The 15,540-nt window shown below is 42.4% G+C and overlaps 1 protein-coding gene across 5 annotated transcripts in view; it reads left to right on the forward strand.

Moving 5' to 3' along the window:
* SPATS2 (spermatogenesis associated serine rich 2) overlaps positions 1–15,540 on the forward strand; it is a 33,508-nt gene that overhangs the window by 12,972 nt on the left and 4,996 nt on the right. For 3 of the 5 annotated variants that reach the window (XR_009960971.1, XM_062597226.1, XM_062597227.1), the window contains 7 exons: positions 4,911–4,990; positions 5,283–5,391; positions 6,318–6,367; positions 7,561–7,819; positions 8,050–8,262; positions 9,446–9,581; positions 15,449–15,507. Coding sequence is in view for 4 of the 5 variants with exons in the window: in XM_062597226.1 (XP_062453210.1) it covers positions 4,911–4,990; positions 5,283–5,391; positions 6,318–6,367; positions 7,561–7,819; positions 8,050–8,262; positions 9,446–9,581; positions 15,449–15,507 (906 nt within the window). In the remaining variant the exon portion in view is untranslated. Of the gene's footprint in view, positions 1–4,885; positions 4,991–5,282; positions 5,392–6,317; positions 6,368–7,560; positions 7,820–8,049; positions 8,263–9,445; positions 9,582–15,448; positions 15,508–15,540 lie in introns of all 5 variants that reach the window. The other 2 variants (XM_062597229.1, XM_062597228.1) reach the window with 2 other exon arrangements.

Raw genomic sequence — 15,540 nt, forward strand, 5'->3', positions numbered from 1 at the left:
CCATTTTTAGCTGCCTAACTTTTGGCACTTTTTAGTTGACTCACAAAAACGTTTTTTTTTTCCCCTCACTTTTTCTTCCAGGCCCCCAAATGAAATGGCCTTGTATTGAAAAGGCAGACCACTTTCCTACAAAAGCTAACTTTTCCATTGCCACACAGCAGCCATCTAACTTCTGTGGGAGATCAGATATCTGGAAGGTTTAATTTGCTCACCTCAGAAAGAATTCTTTGAATTGCAAGTCCATCTGTTGCCTGCATAGTCATATTCTATTTATAACACAATAAGTTTCTTCTTAATTAAAACATAATGAACTGGTAACTTTCATATATTGGGTTTTGACTGAAAAGGCTGTATTGATATTGCATGCTTGGACCCTTGAAATCTATTTGAGGAAAAATAAGCAAGAAAGTGGTATTTCTTATCTAAACAAAATTCTTATATGCAGCTGCCATCCTCTTGGCCTGTCTCTGCAATACAGTAATATCACAGTGGTGTCTTTGGGGCATTAAAATAGTTTCCATAACAGCTGATTGAGGTACCAAGCCCTAATTTCATATGTGCCCAAGCAGAGAGCATGGACTTGAGCATTGACAGCAATTGAACAAGTGTAGCTTCTTAACCAAATGGTCCTGCTCACATTTCTTGATGGTTTTGGGGGGAGGAGGAGAGGACATAGATAGGTATGTGCTAGGTGTGATGTGCTTCCTCTTAGATCACAGGTTGCTGTTTAAGAACAAAGTCCTGCAGGCAACCTTGATTTTATTTTTTTCTTTCTTGTCTCTGCAAAACATGATGTAATTTCTAACTGATAGATGCTAGTATACTTTTAGTCTTGGTAAGCCAAGTAAGCCCCGTTGCCTGTTAGCAAGAACTATGACTACACGAAAAAATAGTGGTATATGTTGAAATAATTCCTAAAGAAAAGCTCAGTGTGTTAGAAATGTAAAATGCAATCTTTATTTAAAAACTCATGATGATCTGCTTACTTGAAATGCAATGCTTAAAGTTCTGGGGGCAGAGAAATCACAAAATCTTCCACAGATGCAAACTTTTATCTACCACTTTTGCTAGAAAATCTGATTTTTATCCATGTTTTTCATATTTAAATGTGGAAGTATTACTGTAAGCACAGGCAAATAGAATAATGATATTCTAGCTACTTTACCTTTTCCTAGGAAGATGCATTAATTCCTGCCCAGTCACCTCTACAGTGTTGGATGCAGGCATCTAGTTATTTATGTAATATAAAAACAGGTGAAGATGCTTGTAATTAGAACAAATTTGAGATGCTCTTAGTAGGTAATGAGGTGCCATTTCTTCAAGAGCTTTTTATTTCATACTAGCTGAGGTTTTCTGTGCTATCCCTGGGAGAGTCAAAGTAGTTACCATTGACCTGAAAAGCCACAGAGTCTATAAATGTTTCACAGTTTAACTGAATCTTTATTGCATTGAATTTTAAGTATATATGCTGTCCAATTCCCCAAAGTCATTTCTTTGCTAGTGTCCTGACTGGAACAGGAAGAAGCATCTGGCGTTTGTTTGGAGTGTGATTTTTTTTTTCTTTTTGTTTTTTTTTTAGACCTATGACAACAAAGAAATTGGAGACCATTGCTCCTTTTGTGCTTGGCTAATTGGAATACCCTGTATTATGACTGTTTTAAGCTGAGCTCTTTTGAGCATTGTGTATGGTCAGAGACTATGGCATTAAGGCCTGTGTTGATTGAAGGGGACGTTGGTTCCTGGAGCTCAGCGTCCCGGCGGTGAGCCCTGGCCTTTCCTGCGTAAAGACTCTGTGGTGTGGGTGAATGCGTGGCTGTTTGCCCTGTTAGCCATCCCAGGTCTGACTTTGGTAGGCTATTTTATCTTGCAAACTTTTCATGAGCGAGAACATGGGTGGGGTGTTCATGAAATGCTGGGTGAATTTAGAAAACACATGTGTACCATCTCACTGAGTACAGCTGCACCTTTTCTGACAGTTTGTCTTCCATAAAGCTGTTTGGACAAAAGTACGGACCGTTGTCAAGCTGTTGCTTTAGCTGCTGGTGCTTTTATTTCTTTTATGTGTCCTCTTCTGAAAAGACTGTGCTCGGAGGCACTGCTATTTGTAGATAGTGTGCATTCTGTTTTTTTATTAAGAGACATCCCAAGTTTGAAGTGTCTGTTAGTACCAGATTATCTAAGGATTTCAGCAGCGTTTTACTGATGATGCTGAATAAACAATTAAAAGCTTTAAAGCTATAAACATCCTGAGAAATGCTTGCAGAAAGTCACCAAGCTGGTCATTTCCTTGGTGCTGTGGCCAGCTGTAGTTTGAGAGTGCTGTTTGATATGAATGAGTGTCACAGCACAACCCTTACAGCTACCTGCTGCTGCTCAAAATGGTCAGCCAGGAGTCAAATTGGCTTGACTTGAGGAAAAGGATAGTGTCTTCTATTTCAGCTTTCTTTAGATGTTGAATGCAAAGGTGTGGGGGGTTTTGTCCAGAAAGGACTAATCCGTAGAGTTATGCGAAGAGCAGACTGAAATAATTAAGCAGCATGACCATTTTAGTAGGGTAGATTCTTTCTGGTATCTTCGGTGTTTAAGAGAACCTGTATTAATGAGTCCAATAAATAGCACTAAAACACAAGTAAATGATTTGTAATGAATAGTTTGTTACTACTTCATTTTTCTGGAAGAAATGGTTATGAAGGGAGAAGCAGTTAAAGCTTGTTGACATAGTCTCTGGAGTTTATTGCATCGAATCAACAGGATAGCACTGCGTGGTGTTTGCTTTAATGCAGCAGAGATCAATTCGAGTTAGTACCCAAATGAGTCGTCATATTTTTGCATAGTCAGAGCTCTGGCTTTGGAATGGCACTTTCCTTTTCCACAAGGATGTTAATTCCCAAAATCATGAAGTTATTGGCAGGAGTCAGGATGCTTTCCAGGAGGACATGAGTGTTTTGTCCCTTCTTGCAAATACTGTCACAAGAGACCCGAATGCCAGTAGCCCTTTTGAAGATGCCTGGGCGTGCTCGCTGGCAATAACGAATGTATATGCTATAGCATTGGAAGTTTTTGTTGCGTAATTCTTGCATGCTAAACAATTTAACACCAGGAGGACTTTGGCTATGGAAAAGCAACTGGAAGTGGGAGAGGCAGCTCTAAATGAGGTGTGGAAAAGCTCTGTCCCCTGCAAGAGCATGCGCAAATAGAATTGTGGGAAAGGGATGGGACTGAGTGGCTGAAAATGTGCGCCGTAGGGGAGCTGAACTTCATCTTTCCTGGCACCTGGGTCCTTGGTGGCTGCTCTGCAATGAAGATTTCAAAAAAAGTTGCTAATTCTCCCTCAGTGATGGGAGTCTGAAAGCCATTTACAAGATTAAAGACTAGAAAGTTGGTGACTCTAACTTCTGTGAGCTTTGGAAACTTGCAAAAATCTCGCTCATGGGGCTAAAATGGGTAAGGATGGAGCGAGGAAAGATTTAACCGTTCATCTGTAGCCTCAATAGGAGGCTGACCTTTCCATCATGTTCACAATTCTGTCACTGTATTTGGAAGCATCTCAGTTTAAATGCTACATCAATGTCTGAGAACTGTGGAAGTCAATGGTGTGTCTCGAAATCGAGTACAAGTTATTTAGAGGAGGTGAGGGAAAGAACATGAATCAGCAGCTTGGAATATCAGCTGAACTCAAACAGAAAGGGCAGTGAGTGCGTGAGCCTCCCTGTCCGCCTGAAGTGATGCTTCCCCTAGACAGCCCCCAAAGCCACCTGGCTGTGGTCTCTGCAGAAGCCTGTCTGGGGAGCGACCCCTTACAGGCAGATGCTCTCCTGGGAGACATGCCTTTGGTTTCGTGTATTTATGTGAAATTCCTCAAAAGGCGTTAGGGAGTCAGGAGAGAAGTCGAGGGTGCTAGAGAATGCTTAAAACCTCTGGAGTTCTTCAGTTGGCTACTGAGAAGGGACATGTGTTCTTTCCAAGATCAAATGTGGCTGAAACACAGGTTGGAAATGCACACTATCATAATGAAGCACTTCTACAAGCTGCTTTATCCCTTTTCTTTAGCAAACTTGATATTTAGGTATTCAGACCTTTGGTAACAAAATCAAGTGCGAGTTTATGGTAGCAGCTATTCATAAGGATTTCTCGGTAAGATGGGAGGCCCTGTGCATTTATGTAACCTTTGCTTGCTAGCAAGAAGCAAACCTGTTGGTGATGACCGTCTCAGTTATGAGACTCTTGGAAAATAAGCATTACCTTGGCGATCATGGCTGGCAAGGAGCATGAGCTGCTGAATCCTCAAGCCCGTTTATCAGGCTGCCTGCTGTTTGTATCTCGAGGTGGATGAAGTTAGCTGTGCTGCCGCAGGCTCCAGTGCTGAGGGTATTGTTAACTCTTTTATTGGGCTCAGTAGAAGTATGTCTAACCTAAGATTAATGTAGAAATATGAGAGCTGCACTGGACTACTTCCATTTTCTTCGTTACTGTTTCACACCAACTTTGGTGCTCAAGTTCGTTGGCTTGCAGTTTTGTTCCGCGCCACTCTGGTTTGTCTGTTTGTTTAAACTGGCCCAGAGCTGGGGAGTGAAATGAAACTTCGCTGACTTAAAAGGACTTGGAAGCGCATTATAACTGGCTACAAATGCAGTTAAGGGCAAACCAAATTCAACTACGATTACTTTTTAGTATTCTAGTTTGCTACTCCTCAAACAAAGTTGGGATATCATATGTTTTACTCTCAACAGCTAATAATCCTCTGTTAACTGTATGATAGAATTAGACAGTCTACACTGTATGCTTGCAGGAGTTCAATATTTGCCTTAGCACAGTAACGAGTCAGAGCTGACCTCTTACTTCACATTTTTCTAAATGTCTCTTCACGTCTGTTATTCAGAAGAAGGCCTCCCTCTCATTTGTCTTCACAGATCCGTCTGGGTTTATTTTTGATGTGCAGTCCAATACTGTGATGGCCCAAGGAGGAACCTTTGAAAACATGAAGGAGAAGGTAAATGTGTCTTCTGAGACTTTAACTCACCACATGCCACAAAAGAACTCAGAAACACTGTAGCTTTATCTGATCTCTGAGATGAAATATATTTCTGCCTGGGACCTAACTGTGACTCTGTCAAAAGCAAAATTTAGTCAGGCTAAATTGTCTTGGCATGTTAACATTTTATAAGGAAGCAGTCGGTTGTTTATTTTTTGTTCGGCTGTTTTTTTTTTTTTTTTTGGACTATTGCAGATTCCAGGTAAGATAATGCGAATGATTAAAATGTTACTCCTGTTCTTCCCTCTAGATCAGTGCAGTGCGTGCAATAGTCCCTAACAGGAGCAACAATGAGATCATCCTTGTGCTACAGCATTTTGACAACTGTGTGGACAAAACAGTGCAAGCCTTCATGGAAGGTAACCATGGTAGTTTTGTTGCTTGGCTTCATAACTTAATTGTACCTACAGTGTTTATCAACTTACTTCAGGAGTAAGAGTGTTTGTGCAGAAAGGGCTATGTGCAGTATGTATACTGAGTAGCAGGGAGCTCTTACAGCTTTGCAGCACAGCCAAGTATAGATTCTCTCTAGAAAGATAATTAGCAGATGATTCTCCTCCCATGATTTTAGGCAGTATTCATTCCATTAAGGGTCGTAGCAGAGGTAAGCACTTGATAGTTCCTTAGATAAGAGAGGTTAGATGCTGAATTACAGAAACTCTTGCACAGATGTACAAAAATGGGAATGTCTTCACCTGTGATAGTTGTTCTTTGTACTTTGAAACCCGACTTACAAATCTTCTCTTGGGTCTGGTTGGCATGCTGCATTTGGATGGATTTTCTGACCTTGGAAAAGCAGGCTGTTGCTGGTGACACTGCCTGTCGCTTTTCTGGTTTCATTTCCACACTGACCATCACTGACAACTGTGTTTGCCTCTGGCCCACAGAAGGGATGACAGCTATTCCTGAGACTCTGGGCATCCTGATACAGTCGGCCTCTCTGAGGAGAGAAAGCTGGCAGATATCTAACCTGACCGCAAGCTTTGAATTCAGCGCATGCCCTGGCAGGATTCTAAGTACCTAAACCTTCAGTATGAGAGAGCCAAAAAGAAGAAACAGCTTCCTGGAAACAGCTGGCGCTGTGTTGTAAAGGAGTAGTCCTGCTCAGTAGCCTGTTTCCAAAGCAAAAATGAAACTGATCTTTTTATTGCATCAGCTAAGAGAAACGAAACTGAGGTGTAGGAAGTATCACAGCTGACTCCGGGTTATGGAGACATTTGCGTATTACCACAGAAGAACTGGAGTCGATGTCTTGTCTACTACTCATCACTGTATTTTGTTTCAGGCAATGCCAGTGAAGTATTGAAAGAGTGGACTGTAACAGGCAAAAAAAAGGTATTGCTTTTAAATACACCTTCCTGAAGTATTTATCAGCTTACTACTACTTTTAAAGCATGAAGGAGCATAAATTTAGAACACAGAATAGTAGACATTCCTTGTGATTTAGATGAGAAAAGAAAACAAGGAGAAAATGTGTATATTGATGGAAGCAGAATGTCTGATAGAGGTAGTCACTAGGGTGTCAAGTTTCTCACTGCTGAGGGCAATGATTTACATGGTAATTTCAGTTTAAGTTGTAAACATCATCCAGCCACATATACATGTAATTTAGTTGTCATGTATGTTATGTTGAATGTAGGATCCCCAAAAAACTTCAAAAAAACCCCTTCCTATCCCTGCAATAGCTTTTATTTTTTTGACTCTCTACGGGACCTCTAATCTGCACGCACAGCCCCGCAATGAAGTAAATCTTTATCAGGTCCATTTATTTCAAGAGAGCACTGTAATTCACTGTTCCGATAGTCCTGCCATTCCATTTTTCATCAGTAACCTTTGGAGCTGAACAGTTGCATTTAATGCTGAGCTCTGTGGAAATACATTACTTTGTCATGTAAGCTTTATTTCTTGAGTGTTTTGCCTAGTACTTTGTTCCGACCTCTATGAAAGGGTTAAATATAGATTTGCAAAGTTTCAGTACTTAACATTGTGACATCTAAATTCACCAGGGCAAGAACAAAACCATAATCTTACTCATTTGAATACCTGAAAAATACCAGCATAAAATAAAGTGAAAAATTCCAACTAAATAGCAATGTGTTGGGAAACAGAAGGGAAGTTTTATTAGAGTGAGATCTAGAAAACCATTTGGTTGCTGAGCAGCAACTATGGTGGTGGAAGCTGCACCTTACTAGTTATCACTTTCAGAAGTGAGTTGGGTAGTACTCTAGATCACAGCCACAAACCTAACTGCTATTTCCATCAGTTATGCAGCATTCATCTACTACTCAGTGCATAAGTCTTGTTGGCACACCATCAGAGGGGATAATGTGTTTGTGCCTCATTAATGCCACTGTATCTGTCCTCATTGTTAAATAAATCCCTCCTACTGTTAATAGGATCAACAGCAAGGCAAGCTGAAAAAGAATTTAATTCTGCTACTTTCAGTCACTAAGCATAAGCTTGATTTTTCCCTTCAGGATTTAAGCTTAATATTTTTTCCCTTTGTGGTGTGGGTATTTAATTCTTAGAACAAGAAGAAGAAAACCAAACCGAAACCTCCAGTTGAATCGAGCACTGGCCTTGCAGACCCCAGTAAATTGGTGTCCACTGAAGAGGAGCAGTCAGCAAACTCTGAGAAGGGTGGAATTAATGGTTACCATGTCAACGGCTGTGCCAACGATACAGAGTCTGTGGACTCACTCAGCGAAGGTTTGGATGCACTTTCAGTTGATGCCAGAGAACTAGAGGATTGTGAATCTGCTGCACCAGACATGCCTGATAGAACAGGTTAGTCTTTATTGTAGGAGACAGACAGTGAGTGTTTAAAAAGCAAAGAAAAGTTGCCTTCTTTTTGTTGCTTCTTTGTTTAGTGTCAGCTTTGAATATGGATTTGTTTGGATAGTTCTTCAGGAAAGAACTGCTCACCTTGGTTTCTCATTTTTGCTTGTCATAAAGAGGCGGTCAATGTTCTGTTAACTTCTTCACTTTCCCCTTTAAACGAGTGTGCTTTTCTACAGCAGTGCCTGAACTAGAGAATGGAATAGCAAACTTTGACACAAAATCGCTCATCATGCATCCTTCCCAGAGCCCTTCGTCTCTCAGACAGCGGCCTGAGCAGAGGAACGCTAGCAGGTCTCTGTCCAGAGCAGTGGCGAGCAACTCAACTCCCACTTCCTTATCTGTAACATGGCTGGAAGATGTTCCAGTTTCACCTGCAAACAAGAAGTTAGGTAAGGCCCTGAGGATGTGTGCACTCCTGAATGTCAGAGCAGGTTGCTACTGGCAGAATTCTCACTGCCTCGTCTGTGGTGTCACTGACAGATATACTGGTGAGGCATACAGGACTTTGATTTTGATGCAGGCTAACATACTTCTTATTATCTGGCCAGTGACTTGCACTCTCCTCCTCCTCTTCTCTATGCACAGCAGGAATCTTGACAGCAGTTTAGATGTAATGCCTGAAGCAGCAAACCTGTATGTGTGAGAGAAGTAGGGGAGGAAGCAGTCAGTCACGCTGCATATGTTTAGCCCATTCTTCTGTGTGCTCCATCACAGAGCCTTTAGGTTCTTTCTCATCTTTTGTGAGAATTTGTCGAAAGGCCAAAAGTTCTGACCAACCCTCTTACAAGAAGTGACAGCCTCTGTCTACTGGAATTTTTTTTTTTCCTTTCATGTGCTTTCTCCACAGCTTAGTCCTTGTGATAACAAGTGAGGACAGGAAGGACCTTAGAGACCCCGATTGTGAACATGGTTATTATAGTTAGCTTAGTGAGATGAGGTGGTAGTAGTTTGCTTCTTGCTACATGGGAGAGCTGTAATGAGCAGTTTTTAATGTAGCTTGGCAGGGGGCAACTGCACTCCAACAAGCTCCGGAGAACATGGGCAAGGTGATGTACCCTGCTGGAGAGCTGAGACCCAGAGACTAACCTTTGTAGCAAATAACCAATTCTTTCATCCCTCAATTTGAGGAAATAATCTTTTGTACAGATTTAATTTTGATTTCCAAAAGACTTCTCTTCCTCAGGTGAACAGTCATTTCATATCATTCAGGGATATGGTTTGTTGGTCTCAGGAGTAGACTTTGTTTCACTTGTCTCTAGTCCTTCATGCAAAAGCAGCTCAGGGGTGCATTTGATTTTTCTCATGTGCTTGAAAACATGGACAGATATCCCTACCCTTGGAAAGAAATTTTACAAGCTCTGGGAAAACTTCCCTCATAGGAGAATCTTTAGAACTGCCTTTGCTACGCCTAATTTGTAATGAGGAAGGAAAAGAAGGTTTTAAAGCCAGGCAGCGTACAGTTTAAAAAGAGAGAGAAAAAAGAAAAGAAAACCCATCTTTAGACTTATCCCTTCTGGGATGATTTAGCAGTGATTGACATGGCTGTTCAGAGTTTTCTCTGTCTCTTGATAGGTTCCAATATTGAAAAATCAGTGAAGGATCTCCAGCGTTGCACTGTTTCACTGGCACGATACCGGGTTGTGGTGAAAGAGGAAATAGATGCTTCCATTAAGAAGATGAAGCAGGTTTTTGCTGAACTGCAGAGTAGGTAAGTTAAATATAGGAACAGATCCAGGCATGAAGGATTAAGATCAATAAATTTGGAATAAGACTTCAGCTTTCCAGTCAGTTTAATGACTTGCTTGTGTTTACCCTCCTGCCCAAGCGCTGTGGTTCAGAGTTGGAGAAGTCAGCATGGTGTAAAGAATAAACTTGAGTTTACAGTACTAGACTCTGCAGTGTCTTAGGAGCTGCCTTTGCTGGTGGGCAGCTTGGCAAGGCCTGCTTTAAAGCTGTTGTCCCACACGTGTGAAGAAGTATTAAGATGTGCAAAGAAACATTAAAAGACATGTTCAAGGCTTCAGTGTGTCCAGCAGAGTCTGAGACAAACTTTGGCTTTATGTCTGTGCAAGACAGTTATCCTGACTATCTTGAAGTCATTTTAGACACAGATAATGTGAGGAACTGTCCAGGTCACATACTGTAATTTAGGTACTAATGATAGTTACGTTAGAAGGAGAACTGTTTGGAGCTCAGAGCACAGCAGTATATGTCTTACTGGAACAAACATTAGTATTTGAAAATTTCAAATTAAGGTTGAATATAACATGGAAGAGAGAGGTCCTTTGGAAGGTATAAATACATATTAATGATCATACTGTACAGCAGTACTTCCTCTTTTAGGCCAAGCTTTTAATACTGTGCATGGTATTCCTTGCATGTGTAATCAGTTTTTTAATGAACATTTTGATTGGTTTGGAAAAGTACTTTAAGATGATATTCTGTAAGACCTAACATCAGATACATTTGCTGTCTTGGCTGATTGAACCTATTTAAGAGAAATTGTTCTTCTTGGTTATCCAAATATGATTGCTTTTGGTAAAGAAATACTCATAAGAAACTGCACAGAGTTCTTGCCTGAAGTAACATCTGACAAGCAACTAAAATGCTGCTATCACACTGAAGGATTAAAGTAGATGTTTGGCAGATTTGCAAATCTGTATCAAAAGCTGCCTCTAACTGTACGTGGCCTCAAAGGCGAGAGTATTTAGTTGTAGTGATGTAAAGACGGCTGTATTCTGAAGTCTTTTAGTGAAGTTACATGTTCAGTATGGTCTTTTTTTTCTTGCATGCTTACTTGTCTTGAACAGTGCCATCAATAAGTGCTCTTCTGAAGTAAACAGTGCTGTCAAAATATTTAAAATCAGCATGTGCTAAAAATACTGTCCAAAGTGAACTTATCAGAGGAGACTACATCAAACTGGGAGAGGGGTGGCAGGGTTAAAGGTGCTCCAGTGCCCTGATTTGCATTTTCATGACTTCTGTCACTTGTAGTCTCAAAGCAAAACCAGTTCCTAGCAACTCCAGTGTTTTGGGAAAGCTGTAATGTAAAGCAATTCACTCTGTCAATAGCTGAGGGATTTGTAGCCTTAACTCAAGTTTGCTTATGAATGAGAATATTTTATGTCTTAGTTTGTTAGTAATTTTGTCTAGTGAGTATATTTAATATTATCACTATATACTTTTTTCAGTCTGCCTCTCTGTACTGTTAAAATATCTGTGAAAATCTCTCGTTGGTAGGGGAAATGTCACTCTTTAGGCTAAAGCATCTGGTTCTGTATAAGTAATTCCTTGCCCTTTGACTTGTGTTATCGTCTATAAAACGCTTGCGTCATGTTCTGAAAGGTTAAAGACTCAAGTCCAGTTTAGCAGCATTGCTCCGATAAGCCGAGACGAGACTGGCGTGAACCAGGAAGTGCAGTTCCGTGAGGCAAGGATGTGAATGCAGGTTTGGAGCGCTGCCATTGGGAACCTCCTTCAATAAATGCCAAGTGAAATAGCTGCCCAGCAGGATGCTGTGTCTCTGTAATTGATAAGCAATGGCTCTGCAACCAGGTCCATTCAACTTCAGAGAAAAAGATCGCTTTCCTTTTCCTGAAAGTGATGCAGTTGCCATGGAGCTGAGATGTAAATACTACCTTCACATCTTTTTTTTTCTTTTTTTTCTGCTTCAGAGAACAATTAGTATTTTTTTTTTTTTAATCCTATGGCACAAGACAAGATCAAGTAGTTAAATCCCCTTGCTAAATTACCTCTCCAGCTGGCTCACTACCAGAAGAAAACCTGATTTAAAAGCAAGTTTAGTCAACTGAAGCAGGATATTTAAATGGTAAAGTTTGGACTGCTTTAACCTGTGTGTGTAAGAGGTGTGCTTCAGATGTCAGTCAGGCTTCCTAAAGTTCTTGACCTTCCACGTTGAAGTTTCTCACCTCTACGATTGCCATTGTGTATCTCCTGCTATAGTTTGCCTTCATTTTCCTGTGGCAGGGCTTCCAGGCATGCTTCCAGCCTTCTTCAATTGCATTCAGTCTTTCTGAGATAGTTGTATGAAAGCCTCAAGGAAAACTGACTCCATAACCCTTAGCAATGCTTGTGCAAACAGCTGTTGTCCTTACTAATAGACAACATCTTGCAGGCACTACTTGACCGAGCTGGCTTGCGGCTGAAAGAGTCGTTTCTGATGGCTGGGTCACAACTGAGTATTCATCGTGATTTCATGTTTAGCAGTTACTGGTTTATCTGCTTCCTCCTTTTCTTCCTTAGGCACTTCTTAAATGTCCTTTCTTAAAGTCCAGTATTCAGATTTCTGCCAGGAACAGATGCAATCTCCATTCTGCATCTGATCTTGTTCCAGGACAGGAGAGTCAAGAAGGGAATACCTGTTTCTGAAGGGGTCTGGCTCAGGAAGCGAGTTTGTTTGACAAGAAATTAAGCAGGGGAGTTCTTTCACTGTAAGACCTTTGGGGTGTGACCAAGTCTCATCACTCAAACCTTGGGCACAGCTATATGACCTCTGTTCCTTAATCACCCCAAATGCAAAACTGGCTAAAAGGCTTAAGCTGAGTTTTGCTGTGAGTAAATTAAATTACAAAGAAAAGCAAGCTTTAATCTGTACAAGCTATCAAGGTGCTTGTGGATTTGTCTGCCATCCAGAGGATGGAGCCCAAAATGACCCAGATAAACTGGGTGTTGGCTCTGTAGCAGCTGGGTGTGTGCATATGTGTTCAGGGAGGTGTAACATATTTGAGACCTGTGTCCTGAGAGCAGCAAGGCTGTTCCTACCCTTGAATAAATCATTAAGGCACCATTGACACCCTTATCTGTATGAGCTCTGGGGGATTCCTGCTAGTGACGTGGTTCTGGGCAGAATGCAGTCAGGGATGTGTTCTCTCAGGCTCTGCCCTTTGGTTTCTCTGCTGCAGAGACAGGTTGAACTGCTTTGGGATCGTTGGAAACAAGGTGAAGTCTTATTAGCATGCCTTTTGACATGTGTTGTATTTGCACAGTTGGGCTGAGAGTGCCTGACCTGGATCAGGCCCCTGCTGTGCTACGAGCAGAAACAATTCCTGCCCTGAAAAGGCAGATGGACAGAGCGATAAATCAACAGAAGAAGCCAAATGTCAAAGCTGCTGTTCGCAGGGAATTGTTTAAATTGATCTTGTCTCAGTCCTCTGACATGCAGAAGAGCAGGAGCTGTTTTGAGTTTGCATTTCAGATGCTCTGTGGTCTCCCTTTCAGATGATCATTAAAATAAATATTCTTCCCATTTTCAAATAAACCTTTCTCACTGAAAAAGCATGTGGTCAGTTTTGAGAGGACTGACCTTGTGTATTGATGACACCTCTCTGAATACGGTTTAGTGCCTGGACTGAAAGTGTCATAAAAGCAACATGAGAGAAGAAGACTTTGCTTTTATATTTAGAAAGCAGAAACTGAAAGCAGCCCTATTAATAGACTGGATGTTGAATGTATTCAAGTCTGTGGCAGCAGCTGAGTGAAGGTGAGCTGTAGGGATGCAGACTGCACTGCTGAAGACGTTGGAGGCGTAGCTTCCAAGGAAGCACAAAAGAAGCGTTTACAGAGCGGGTATGTGCAAGTGAGGGTCTGCTTTCGTTACGGCCAAGAACGGAGCTACAACCAGCATCCTTGTACCTGGGGATGCTGGTATTTCCTCTCCTGCTTCCATCGCAGCTTGCTGTGACCGCAAGGTGGAAAAGGGGGGGTCGGATGCTGGCATGGAGAAACATTCAAGGCATGTGAGGGGTTAAACAGAGTAGATTTGATGAAGGATTTACTCTCCACACTGCTCAGGGAGGCCTGGGAACTACATGGAGGGGCTGCTGGTGGAAACCTGCTGGACACATGGGTTGGATGCCCAGGCAGGACTCGCTTTTTGTATCTAAGGACCCGTTTTATCTACTAGAGCTATTTCCTTATCTTGACTGTGCTCAGCTTGAGCAGCTACTGGCTGCAGAACAGCTAGACATGGTTGTCCAGATGGAATACGCATGTCCAGCCTTGACGGGTTTCGGTCAGCGTGTAGGGAGCAAGCGCTGGGGCCGCTGGCTCTGCCGGTCCCCCGGCTCCTTGCTGGCCCTTCCACGGGTGCTCTTGCTACAGCTGCTTTAGCTAACGTGCCAGTCCCCGGGGGCAAGAGCCCTCTTCGTACAGCCTGCTCCGAAGGAGCAGTGGTTACAGCAAGCTCCCTGTTGTCTGCTCCTAAGTAGTCTTGCTTACTGGAGAGTACTTGATGGTCCAAATTTGCTAAATTCGGTCGGTCAGAAGCTGTGCAGTTTTGCTTGCGTAAAGGCTGCTGCCGTAAAGCCTCGGGGAATTTGGTCTCATGGCAACAGACACACTCGAGGCACGCTAGAGCCTCCTGGCAGGTGGAGATTGCTGCACTGTGACCCCCCCCAGGTGTTCTCTTCTTGACTGAAAAATCTTTAAACCATCTGAGGCTTCCAAGTTGTGGACCTGTGTAGCTCTGGGTGGCTCCCCGGGGACGTGGTGGCAACTGGAAGCAAGTCACATCATCCTGCTTGTTGGCACTTGTGAAGGCGTGTGCCCGCTGCTCCCGGTGGTGCTGGAGCTCCGCAGGGCTCAGCAAAGCACGCACCGCCTGTGAAGTGGCGCAGAGCGGCGGAGTTCAGGTTTCTTGATCTGTAGAGGACATTCCTGCCCTGAGTTCTTGCCGCTTTGTAGCGGCAGCTACGTGTGTGCTTGAAATGAATAAGATGCAGGCAACTGTCTAGTGTTACAACTTTGCTTTAGAAAGCTACTCTCAATTTTTCCATTATCCCTCCCCAAATTTTGCGATGTGATTTACTATGAGAACAGAAAGACATTTTTTTTCTGAATTAAATTTAGTATTTCATCTTAAGATAGAGACTTGCTGGTGTGCAGCACTGTTTCTGAGAGGATGAGCAGTGCTAATCCCCACCAAACAGAAGTTCTTTATCAGTTTGATAGACTTACATAACTACCAGAGTGAAATGTTGGATTGCCTTCATAATTTAGCTTCTGAGAAGTCTTCTTGGAGGGAATAGGTACCTGAATGCCCGGGCTCTTACTCTTGCTATCTTGGATTCCCTTATTGCCCTACTGATGGTTTGTTCTGTGGTTTGAGCGAGTCTTTTAAACATTGTGCCCTAGTTTTCTTCTGTGATGATGTTCAGCAGTGCTCTGCTTCCTCTAACACCACAGCTGCCGTTCCCTCTACCCTTGCCAAGATGTCCTTTTACTGGAGTAAGGTGACCACCATGTACCCAGCATGTTGTCAGGAAATCGGCACAGTGCTCTGTGCTGACCAAAGCGTGAGCAAGTTTAATGCCATCAAAACCTGCACAAAACTGTTCAGCTTCCGGAACAAAAGGTAGCATGAAAGCCTAGAGGTGTGTGTTGGGAATCCAGGCTCTCACCGAGCGAGACAGAGCGGGTCCTTGCTGCCCTCTGTTGGTCTCTTCTCACCGAATGACAAACCTGGACATCCTCTAGCCACTGGATTTTGAAGGAGAGAATTTTGTTGTCCCCTTTGTTTATTACTAAAACTTCTCCCTTTTCCCTTTTTTCGCCCAGCCTTATGGATCGTGAGGTCGCCTTGCTGGCTGAAATGGACAAAGTGAAAGCAGAAGCAAGTAAGACTTTTTTTCCTTTTTTTTTTTCTTTAA

The sequence above is a fragment of the Rhea pennata genome, chromosome 29, assembly GCF_028389875.1.
Source record: "Rhea pennata isolate bPtePen1 chromosome 29, bPtePen1.pri, whole genome shotgun sequence".
Lineage (NCBI taxonomy): Eukaryota > Metazoa > Chordata > Aves > Rheiformes > Rheidae > Rhea > Rhea pennata.